At 43.6% G+C, this 12,647-nt stretch overlaps 1 protein-coding gene across 1 annotated transcript in view; it reads left to right on the top strand.

The window, feature by feature from the left end:
• Positions 1-12,220: 12,220 nt before the first annotated feature.
• Itih5 (inter-alpha-trypsin inhibitor heavy chain 5) overlaps positions 12,221-12,647 on the top strand; it is a 93,112-nt gene continuing 92,685 nt past the window's right edge. The window contains exon 1 of the mRNA XM_036188600.1: positions 12,221-12,393. Coding sequence (XP_036044493.1) covers positions 12,304-12,393 — 90 coding nt within the window. The 5' untranslated portion in view covers positions 12,221-12,303. The remainder of the gene's footprint in view (positions 12,394-12,647) is intronic.

The raw sequence follows: 12,647 nt of genomic DNA, 5'->3' as shown, positions 1-12,647 counted from the left end.
TCAGTTGGTAAAGTGTTTGCCTTGTAAGGTAAGCATGAGGCTTTGGATTGGTTTCCCAGATCCATCTGAAAATGCCGAGGCATGTTGGTGTTGGTGTGTGCTTGTAATTCCAGTGCTGGGAGAGAAGAGGCAAGACTGTCTCTGGGACTCCACGTTCAGAGAGTCTAGCCTAATTGGTGAGCTCCAGGCCAACAACCGACTGTCTCCAAGGAAATGGACAGTATTCCCAAAGATGACATTGAAGACTGATGGATGGAGATTTAGAAACTGCATTGTGAGACTATAATCTGAACCTACAGTTCAAAATGGTGAAGCTGGAGAGGATATGACTATCATCCAAGAAGATTATTATGGAGTTATTGTCCTATGGAGACTCCATGTCAGGATGGAGGGACAGAGTGTGAATCTGGGGAAAGAAATCAAAGTTTGGAGGAAGCCGGGCAGAAGACCAGTCTCCACAGCAGAAGAATGAGCAGGGCTAGGCCTGCCCTGAAGAGGCCAGGGCAGAGGGAGTTCAAATGGATGAAACTGGGCCTACTGTAACTCAGGAGCACTGAGCATCTGCCAGCTGTTCCTTTGAGGTGAAATTTGGCAGCATCCACTAGGCCAAGACAGGTCAGTACCAGGAATGCTTCAGTTCCCTTCGGTTGCATCATTTAAGCAATTTAATTAGTCTCTTGAGTCTGTAGGTTTACTGGGTTCAATTGGAAGTTCTTTGGCTATGTGTAGTGTTGTTTGTGTCTGTAGTGAAGCAGAGATTCCTCTAGGCTATAGCATCCAATGACCTCACTAGGGGCTGGAAGCCCATTACCACAGCATCTGAATTCTCCTCTTTATAGAATCACCACATGACATACACAGCAAGTTGGGTCTCAAGATGGGCATTCTGAATACTCAAAAGTGTAATCTGGCTGGGTGGTGGTGGTGCATGCCTTTAATCCTAGCACTTGGGAGGCAGAGCCAGGAAGATCTCTGTGAGTTCAAGGCTAGCCTGGTCTACAGAGCTAGTCCAGGACAGGCACCAAAGCAACACAGAGAAACCCTGTCTCAAAAATTCAAAACAAAAAAAGTGTAATCTGTAGACCTCTACCTCCAAGCCTTGGATTTCATATGTCTATAGCATTTAATTGAGTAAACCAAGTCTGAGGGGCAGCTCTGATTCAAAGGGAAAGGAAATAATTCCCAACTCCAGTTTGAAGAATGAGAAAGAATTTGGGGGCCTTCTTTAGGCTAGGGAATATTTTATCATGGAACTATATCCCAAGCCCATTGCAAATTTCTTTAATAACAAGGAAAGTGGAGGATGCAGAGGGTGTAAGGAAACAGACTTTCAGAGACTTGTTGCCAAAGTGGAAATAATTGCTTAATAAAGAATGTTATAAAGGTAATTTGAGCTGGGCGGTGGTGGCGCACGCCTTTAATCCCAGCACTCGGGAGGCAGAGGCAGGTGGATCTCTGTGAGTTCAAGGCCAGCCTGGTCTACAGAGTGAGTTCCAGGAAAGGCACAAAGCTACACAGAGAAACCCTGTATTGAAAAACAAAACAAACAAAAAACCCAAACAAAAACAACAACAACAACAAAAGGTAATTTGAAGGTCTCTGTGAAGAACTTTGCAGTAAATGGGATGTGGTCAAGTCTCATTGAATAGTATTTGGTCTGGATGGTGACATTGTGGTTATTAATGCTGTGTCTGTCATCAAAATGTCGGAATGTTACATGGACGCTGCTAGACCATACTTTAGGAAGGACCTACAGGGATTATTGCATAGGGACAGTAAACTACTGAAAGACAAATGCTAAGGAACTGCAAAGATACCGTAGGAATTTATGAGATGCTTTTCTTCTCCTTTTCACTTGCTTCACAGCATCCTTCTTCCATCTAGCTTCTTCCCTGTCTGTAGAGAGCCCATCTGAGATATGACTAGAGGAGGATGGCCCATCTGAGATATGAACAGAGGAGGATGGCCCATCTGAGATATGAACAGAGGAGGATGGCCCATCTGAGATATGACTAGAGGAGGATGGCCCATCTGAGATATGAATAGAGGAGGCTAACCCATCTGAGATATGAACAGAGGAGGCTAACCCATCTGAGATATGAACAGAGGAGGATGGCCCATCTGAGATATGAATAGAGGAGGCTAACCCATCTGAGATATGAATAGAGGAGGATAGCCCATCTGAGATATGAATAGAGGAGGCTAACCCATCTGAGATATGAACAGAGGAGGATGACCCATCTGAGATATGAATAGAGGAGGCTAACCCATCTGACATATGAATAGAGGAAGATGACCCATCTGAGATATGAATAGAGGAGGATAGCCTACCTGACATATGAATAGAAAAGGAGAGTCCATCTAAAGTATGAATAGAGGAGGCTAGCCTAATTGAGATATTAATAGAGGGCAGTCTAAGAACACAGATCTGAAAGAGAAATATTTAGGGTCATTGTTGTTATACAACATTCTTAAAATTAAGCTGTTTTTAAAAATTGCCTCTTTTTATTTTGTTTAAAAAATATAATAGTTTTTACTAATTCTTTGACTCATATGATACCCCCACAAGCTCACAACTTCTCAAGACTGGAAACCAAAGAAAATGAGATCAATGAAAAGAGATTTTAGGGTCAGACTTTTCAAAAAGCTCAATTACCCAGAAATGACTGGATCAGATTATTGAGGAGAGGAAATCAGTTCAGGACCTAGACAAGAAAGTTATCAAAGTGGATGAAGTAGTCAGCAATTCAGAGGAGAAACTGAACACCACAGAGGGAAAAATTCAGCTTCCAAGTGAGGAACAGTGCCTTCAAACTGTAGTCGTGTGGTTAGTGAGGCTGAGTGACTTTAGCTGGGGAAGAACACCTGTCCATCACAGACTTTCATTTCCCATCACAACCTACACCATTTTCCCTCAGTGCCTAGACAGCAACATTGACTGGCAGGAGTCACTTCCTTATGTGTGAAGAAAACACGTCTTTGTTATCAATGGGCTAGCCATGGAAAACAACAGTGTGTTCTGCAGGAAGCAGACGAGTGAGATCAGGAACACGGGGTAAGAAGTGTTAGGAAGGATATTTTATCTTAGCTGCATATTGGTGGGAAAGTTCTTGTTTTCTGTGAAATTTCTATTTCTTTCACTCTTGTCTGTGTCTCTTGCATAGTAAGGACAGCTTAGTCCTGTGTCACATTTTCTAGAATGTCTGTCTCCACTAGGTGGCAGACAGTGGTCGTCACTTTAGGGCAGGTGTACAGGACCAATACTAAACTGGAGAGGAGGAACTTGCAAATAAAACAGGGCCTCATGCTGGGAGCTGATGGTCAGCCCAGTCATTACTGGGACAATAATGCAATCAGGGCTTTATAGCAATGTCATTAAAGAAACACACAAATACTCTCATGAGAGCAATTTATAAGAAATTAAGCCTTTTCTATCCAAAAGCATGTTTAAATACATGTTAAAGTTATTACAGATTGACTCTGACTGTGTGTGTGTGTGTGTGTGTGTGTGTGTGTGTGATGAATATATAAGGGTATAAAGGTTCATATAATATAGATATGGTGACTATATAGCTGTATTGTGATGATTAGCTTAACTGTCACCTTGACACAGCCTAGATCACCTGGGAGGAGAGTCTCAATAAAGGATTGTGTAGATCAGGTTGGCATTCTAGACAGTTTGTGGGGGGCACTATCTTCATTGTCTGATTGAGTAGGGAGACCCAGCCTGAGAGTGGGTGCCACCACTCTCTGGTTTAAGACCCTTGACTGTGTAAGAGTAAAGCTCGCTGAGCACTAAACATGCATGCATTCATTTCTCTCTGCTCTTGACTGTGCCAGTTGACTTGCTGCTTCAGGATCTTGCCGGAGTGATTTCCCTACAGCGATGGACTGTAACTTATGGTAAGCCAAAGTAGACCTTTCTGCCCAAAGTTGCTTTTTGTCAGGCTATTTGACCACAGCGACGGACATGGAACTAGAGTGGGTATGTAGGAACAAATACTTAGAAATATTATTCAGAAACTGGGCTCTTAAATCAGAAAGTGTAGATGTATAGTAAACTCATGAGCCAATCAGCTAACCAATATTGACTGCACTGGCTTTTTTTTTTTTTTTTTTCTTTTTCTTTTTAAATGGGGCTATAAACTCAGGTCCTCATGCTTGCAAGGCAAGCACTTGGCTGACGTAGTCATCTTCCCGGTCCCATGAGGACTGTTTTGGTCTTTGGGATATGTAGAAACATATCCCCATATAAAATGCTTCTCTAGTCTCAGACGTACAAAATGCAAGCTTCAAGGTAGGGCACCAAATGAATATTCTGATGGTAGTAGGCTAAATGACAGATGTCCTCAATTCCAGGAACTGTGAGTATGTTCTTTACATGGTGAAAGGGACTTTGTAGGTGTCAAGGTCAAGTCAAGGATCTTGAGATGAGATCTGAGTTATTGGGGTTACTCTAATGATCACAAGGGTCCCTAGGAGAAAGAGAAAGGGGGGAGAGCGCGAGGGAGAGAGAGACAGAGACAGAGAGACAGAGAGACAGAGAGAGCAGAAAGGATGTGAGGAGAAAGCAGAGTGTGGAGGGATATGGGGCTGCAGCAGCTGGAGAAACAGGCAAAAGATTCTGCCCTGCAGCTTACAGGGACAGTGTAAGACAATACATTTGTGCTGTGTTAAGTAACTAAGTTTGTGGTTTGTTGTACCAATCATAACACAGAGAAAGTTCTTTGTCTTCTGTCACTGATAAGTGCATCATTACACATAGCAAAATTGATCATACCTATTTCTGTGCTGTGATTACAGGATAATCATTGAAAGACCTTTCTTTCTGTCTGTATGTTGGGGGTTGAAACCAGGGCCTGGGGTATGCTAAGCATGTGCTCTCCTACTGAGCTGTGTGCTAGTGAGTTCAACTGTGCAGGGCTTTCAGACTGTTTTTGTTTGTTTGTTTGTTTGTTTGTTTTGGTGTGTGTGTGTGTGTGTGTGTGTGTGTGTGTGTGTGTGTGTGTGTGTGTGCTTTGTCCAGTGATATGCCCAGTGACAATTTCTTTGCTATGCTCAGTATCCTTGAGAATTTAGTGACTCTGAAAGATTTGGAATCTACTAGAACACAGACCAAATATACAACAAAAGTACAGCAGCCTCACGAGGAAACAAAAATTCCGCAGCTGTTCTACAGACAATCTTGGATTTATTAAATCCCAGCTCTACTGTTTATAGCTCTGTCCTTTTGGGGAAGTTGTTGCATTTCTCTGAAGCTGTATTTTTTTTCTTTTCTGTGCTATGCAGATTATCTTCAGGAGCAAATAAGGTAAGGCATGGAAAACACTTAGCATTATGCTGGCATGTAGTCCATAAGTTGTCTTTCCCTTTTGTGGTCATGAAGTTACATTAGACATGCTCTTGGTAGAAGAGAGATGTGTACTAGTATTCCTATGGCAATAGTGGCAAAACCTTGAACAATATTTAAACAAGAGAGGCTAGTGGGGCACAGGGCACACATCTGTAATCCCACCATAGGGTAGGCTATGGCAGGAAGGTCTTGAGTTTGAGATCAGCCTGGAATACATAGCAATAATTTGTCTCAAAGGCGATAGAAATCAATAGAGATGAGATAGATGGTAGACAGATAGACAGATGGATAGATAGATAGATAGATAGATAGATAGATAGATAGATTGCATTACAAGGTTAAATCATAGGGCAATCAGTAGCAGAACAGAGAAATGACCATGGATAACAGGACCTCAGAGGTCAGCATTCTCCTTTGATATACATGTCATGTGTAGTTGGTAGAAGAAGCAATGCTATTATTCTTTATTTCCATTTTCTCACAGTACTGGGGAATCAAACCCAAGGCCAAACAATACTAGGCAAACACTTGACCCTCATCTAAATCCCCAGCTCTTTACTTGATATTTCTGATAAGGCCATTAAAAGTAAAAGCAGATATTATGGTAGAGAAAAGGTAGAATGTGGACACACACACACACACACACACACACACACACACACACACACACAAGCACTTTTCTGTTGCTGTGATGAAATACCACAATGACAGACAGCTTAAGGAAGACAGAGTTTATTTTGGTTTAGAATTCCAGATGGATCCGAATCTGTCGCAGCAGGAAGGCATGTCAGCAAGTTGTGGGGATAGAGGCAGGATCAGGAAATGGAGAAATCCTATCTTTGGCCACAAGCATGAAACAGAGGGCAAACTGGAAGTGGGACGAAGGTATAAAACCTCAGAGCCCCTCCACTGATGTGCTTCCTCCAGCAAGACTAGACTTCCATAAACTGTTACCAAGTGGGAAAAATATTCAAATGCATGAGCCTAGAGGGGACGTTTATCATTCAAACCACCACAACATCCAAACACATACATGCATACATACTCAGACACACACACTATTACACATACAAACACTGAGCCCCTGGAAAAATATCACGCATACCAGGAAGACATCTTTCTCTTCCCTCCAGGCTCTAGAATATTCTAGAATTTAGAACTAACCTTAATGATAGGTGGGGGAATAATGAATTCTAAGTTGAGGAAAAAAAAACAATGATTTGCTTTTTTGAAAAATGCAGCATATATATGTAAATGGAATTGTTTTCAGTCATAAAAAGGAATGAAGATATGTCATCTTCCAGAAACTGCAGATAATCATATTAGGAAAATTAAGTTATTCTCAGAAAGAAAAAGAGCACATTTCCTCTCATTTTTGGCTCTTAAATGTTTATTTCATTTTATGTGTGTGTGCCTGAGTGCCTGTATGTGCATCATGGGCCTGTGGAAGTCAGAAGGGGGCATTGGATGCCCTGGAACTGGAATGACAGGATGAGTCATCATGAATGTGCAGGAAACAAAACCCAGGTCTTCTGAAAGACCAGTAAGTGCTCTTAACTGCTGGGCCATCTCCCCAGCCCTGGGATCCTAGATTTTTTACAAACAGATAAAAATCAAGAATATGCAGGTAACAGGAAAATAGAAGTAAAACTGTCTACCAGAACAAAGGGGACTAACCTAGAAGAGGTGAAGTGGAAAGGGTGGTGGAGTGTGGGAGAAATGTCCTCGAAGTGTATTATATACTTGCATGAATATGGCCTCATGTAGACCTGTGTAATACCAGAAAAAGAATTATAAAACAAAACATAACAGAGGTATTCAAATGTTTTCATAAACTGGCAAGAGTCGAGGTTGTTCTCAACAGACAGCCTGGAGATTCAGGAAGAGAAAGGATAGCATTATTTGCTCAGCAAGTCTGTCCCCATGTGTTCGCTACCTGTTGCACATGTTGCATGCCACAGAGGGCCCCTCTCTGCCAGCCAGGCAGCCTGCCCATCAGCATTTCCAGAGAACCCAGCAATGCTGCCAAGTCAGGTCCTGGGGTTTCAGCTGGTGTGATATATCTCTCAGCACCACCCACAAAACCCACTCTTTATGGGAGCCAGAACCCTTCCAGAGACACGTCTGTGTTGGCAGGGGAAGCTCCCTGGAACATCTGCCTGAGATGCATCTGGCATCTCTTCAAGTTGAAAGCACTCTCTGGGGATTGCCTTCAGGTGCTGCTGGGTCTTCTGACTTCAGGCTTTAGTGTCACAGAAAGTACCAGGTGGGTGGCAGGTGCATGGAGGCAAGGGAGAGAGAACACATGTCTTGTTCCATCTGTGTTTGAAAAATCCCGTGTGTTATGTCAAGTGAGAATTCCCAGTCAACACTGAGAGCCCTTCTCCAGCGTACCAGTGTTGCTCTGGGCATCTGTGTCAATTACTTTTGTCTTGTGATCAAATAGGTTAAAAGAAACAACTTAAGGGAGAAGAGGTTATTTTGGTTATGACTCAGGGGACATAGTCCATCATGGCAGGGAAGGGAAGTGAGGTAGCTGGTCACATGGCCTCCATAGTCAGGTAGCATACACAGAGAGACAAACATTGGGGTTCAGCTTTCTTTCCTCTTTTATTCAGCCCAGGCCCCCAGGCAGCCCATAGGATGGTGCTACCCACAGTTAGGATGCGTCTTTCCATCTTAATGAACCTAGAAAATTCATCTAGAAAATGCTCACAGATACACTCAGAGACTTGTCTTCTTGGTGATTCCAGATACTGTAAAGATGGCAATACTGTCACTGCATCATTTTAAAAGAAAACTAAAATGACTCTGTTTTTGATTACAAGATTTTTGATCAAAGTATGTTTCATAGGGACAAACAGTTGCTCAATTGACAATGTTTCCACTGAATTACTAGCCTGGCTTTGAATTGCACATGAACGCAGACGCTGAGCAAACATGGTAGCTGGCTCTTTTCAGATAGTGCCAGACCGTGAAACACCAGCTCTGGTTTTTGTTGTTGATCACCTTTGGAAAACAAGGCAAAAATTAACATCAACTGAGCCTTCTGGTGTCTTCAGGAATCTATTAAAATGTACTGCCACAATCCAGGCATGGGGGCACATTTCTGTACACATGGCATTGGGGAAGTTAAGGTCAAAAAGTCAAGAGTTCAAGGCCAGCCTGTCTCAAAAGGCCAGAGGCTGGGGATGTTAGCATAGTGGTTGAGCACATATCTCTACTATGTGCAAAGACTTAGATTCAGTCCCTACAATGTGGTCTTAGCCCCGTATTTTATAAAACTTAAACTTTTCTTTTTTTTTTTTTTTCTTTTTTTGTGGAGCTGAGGATCAAACCCAGGACCTTGAGCTTGCTAGGCAAGCACTCTACCACTGCAGCTATCTTCGAGTAGAATTTGAATAGAGGGTCCTTGAAAAGAAAAGAGTTGGGAGTGAAAAGGAAAGGTGTAATGGCAGAAAATGGGTGAAAATAGGACTCTTCACACAGGAGTGATGCTGGCAGTCACCAAGCCCACAATGATTCTCTGCCTTTGCCTCCCAAAGCACCGGGACTACAGGTGACCATGTGATCATCCCTGGACTTTTACGTGGGTGCTCAGTATTTGGACTTGGATCCTCAAATTCATAGAAAGCTCTTTTACCATCTTCATAGCTCCTAACTTAGATTCCATTTATTCTTTTTATTGGTGTATATTTATTGCTCATGGTGATGGATTTTAAAAAGATGGTTTATTTCAAGTATATCATATAGTTTCAGATTTACCCTCTCATACCCTCATATCTTCTTCATCTCCTTTGCCATTCCTCCTTCTGTTGGTCTCTTTCCTTATCCTTGTCTCCTTTTTTCTTTCATAGTATTAGAGGACATATATGTGTGGGGACACCTTAGCCGTCATTCAAATATTTCTCATTTGAGGGGCAGTTCAATCCCCCCATTCTTATGCATGGAGTCAGTATCTGCCAACTGTCTTGGAAATTTTCACTGTGTCTTATTTTCATTATACCTACAAACATCCCCCAGAGGCCCAGGTGTGACACAGGGCAACAGAATATTACAAATTACAAACATGGGTGATCCATTTTAAATGAGGTTACCTCCTGATACACCTATAGTGAGTTGAAAACATCGTTTATATGAAAGTTCATTTAATATCCCTAATATTGACCATCACGGCCTATCCTATCATGAACATGCTTATAACACTTCCATTAGCCTACAGTCTGAAAAATCATCTAATCAAGCATCCATTTTATAATGAAGCATTGAGTATGTCTCACACACATATAGATGGGTATTTTGTTGACACAATGGTATACTAAACACAAAATACAATATCCCAAAATACTTCTAATGTACCATACTTGAGCCGTGTGTCCAGCCTTTTGCGCTGAAACCCAGTCATTTTCAAAATTCATGTTCATGAGCCATTCAACTGGGTTTTAAAAATCAAAAAGATATTTCATAATGTTTTAACTAAGTTTACACTTTTATGTTGGGTTGCATTCCTAGCCATCCTCAGCTATAGGTTGGACATGCCTACTAGAGTGTTAGTTGGTTATGCACATGGTTGCCTGGTTGCTCTGGATCTGCAGATGGAGAGTGGCTGTCCTGTATCATGGAATAGCATAGCAACTAATATTTCTGGTCCAGGGAAAAAAATAAAACAAATCCCCAAACTCAAAGTATGGTCTCTCTCAGATGTGTGTTGCTTTGGTCCACTATAAAGTCAATGGGTTGTAAGTGGACCATTATGAGTTGAGGCCCTGTTACATACAGTTCAGAACTTCTACCAAGGCATGTAGCAAGCTAAAGGGCAAATATGGACTGCAGCCCAGCCCTCTCCTCCCCTAGCACCTGGCCCCACCCATCTACCCCAGGTGTCTTATGTCTCATTCCACTCATAATCAGATTGTTTCAGTGATAGCTGCATTTAACACAACACTAAAAGTTGTAAAACATGCTTGTCTTCAAAGAACTTCTGATCACACCCAGGAACTGACTAAAACATAAACCAGGTGCTGTGTCTGTACCTGAGTTCAGAGAAGAGGAGAAACCACAGTCTAAAGAAAGCAAAATACACTTCATGTTGCTGCTGTGAAACTCAGCTAGTGAACATTTGATACAAAGGTAAACTATAGAGGGGGAAAGTTGAGTATGATCTGCCTAGCATGGCAGGATAAAAGGAGCGTGAGAGAGGAAGAAGATGGAGGTCTGTTCCAGCCCCCAAATAACAGCAACCATTACCCTCCCCTCTCCAATAACCTGATTTTGTCCACTGCCATGTGAACTCTCTGTTCAGATAGGCATTCCTCCCCAGGGGTGGGGGTGGGGGAATAGTGGAAGTGATGGCCAGGCATCTGGTTTTCTTCCTTAGTGAGAACAGCGGTGGTGTAAACAAGTTGCTTGTAACCAGGTTTCTATGTGCTCTCTGTGTAGAAATAGTGGCTGCATTCTTCCTGCTGGTTGCTGCTTTTTAAATTGTTGGGTGATTAGGCTAATTAAATGATTAACGTTAATGACCAGGATCTTCCTTTTATTTATTTCACAGTAGCAGCAAGTTTGCTTGTTTGAACTTCTCTTAATTTCTCTGCTGAACAAGCAACATTGCTCTAAGGTAAGTGGGATGTTTTAAGAAGGAGTAGCAACTTAAAGCAGAATACCCACTGTTGTCTTTGTTGTTGTTGTTGTTAAGTGTATTCCTGTGTATACCCAGCTACAATCTGTTGTGCTGATGCAGTTCTGTTTATCTGATTCGCCCATCCAACCCCTGGAGCCATGATACTGCCAACACTCTGCAGGTTTCTATGGATTTCATGATTATTATTGGTTGTCCAATGTTCCACAGGACATATGATGCCGGGGTGGGGGAGCCACTTCCCTGTTTTTGGCCACAAAAGCCTATTCCTCACCTTATCTATTTAGATGGGATTGCCTGAGACATAGAATAAGTCTATGTAGCAAATACCTTTTGCAAGATGGCCTAAACACATTAGCCCAGCTGCATTAGACATGTACAGGGTGAGAAGACTTCCCCCAGGTTCTAAAAGGTCAGGCATAGGCAGTGATCCTTCCTGGCAAGACAAGAACAGAAGCAACAATTTATAATCAAGATATATAACCTTCATTTCCAGGCTAACATCCACACAGGTCTAATTCTGCCTCTCTTTTCTGTTCCCCAATACTAGAATGGCATTAAAAGGGATAATGCAGCTTGTGTGCCATAGACCAACAGTTGACACCCCTTACTTGTGACTCTAAGCATTGGGGGCCCGGATACCAAGAGTAAGGGCGGGGCCCTGTCACCTTTAGGCCTCAGGTGAGCCTGGTGTGCTGATCCTCCATCTCTTGGCAACAAGGGTTAATCAAGTCCATAAACTGAAGGAAAGCAGGGAAGGAAGAGTTGGGGGTGATGGTGTTGGCAGCTGCTGGCAGAGGAAAAGGCTTGACCTAAGAGGAGTCTGTTCACTGCACGCAGGACGGGAGGGCAAGACCTTGTTTAAGTGGGGCAAAGCAGAGTTTGCCTGGCTGTGCACACAGCTAGGGCAGGTCTGGAGCCCTTTCCTCCTGAGACTGTGGGGACTCATTAGCTACTCTAGAGCTGGAGGCGGGCCTGGAGGTGACTGCATGAAGCTGGCCTGCGGACAATTGTGGAGCCCAGGGGAGGCAAAACTAGGAGTCGGGGATCACGTGGTGAGTAGTAGGCGGAACCCAGGGACTGGGGGTAAGGGGACTAAGAAAGGACGAGGAGGCGTGGCCTTAGGGTACTGGTGTTGCGGGAGACTGGACTCAGACTGGCCAGGAGGGCATGAAGGGGGCGGAGACATTGATGGGCGGGGCTTTGGCGGAGGCGGGGCTGGATGGAGCGTGTGTCTTTCAGCTGCGGCGGCTCCTTCAGCACCCTGAAAATACCTCCCTGTCCCAGAGCTGTCGCGCGCTCCGGCCTCGCCATGCTCCTGCTGCTGGGGCTGTGCCTGGGGCTGCCCCTCTTCTCGGAGTCCCAGGAAGAGGCGCGGAGCTGGGATGACGGCTCGGAGCAAGTAAGTAGGAGAGCTGTGGGAACAGCGGCTCTGTCCCTTCCCTCTGTCTCCCTGGACCCTGAGGCTTCTGGACTGGCTGGAATTGACCCCTGGGATGCAAGCAAGGGAGGCATCACCGCCCTCTGGTCGGCAGCATCCCTTTTCCCAGTCGTCAGCAGGGGAGCTTTCCTTCTCATCTTTTGGTCACTTGTGCTTCTTCTGAGTGGTTCTTAGCGCCTGCCCCATACCAATTTGCCGCAGAGTTGTGCATGGAA

This window comes from Onychomys torridus, chromosome 5 (assembly GCF_903995425.1).
Source record: "Onychomys torridus chromosome 5, mOncTor1.1, whole genome shotgun sequence".
Classification (NCBI taxonomy): Eukaryota; Metazoa; Chordata; class Mammalia; order Rodentia; family Cricetidae; genus Onychomys; species Onychomys torridus.
Note: the sequence above shows the minus strand (reverse complement) of the source record. Positions and strands in the feature narration are given on the sequence as shown.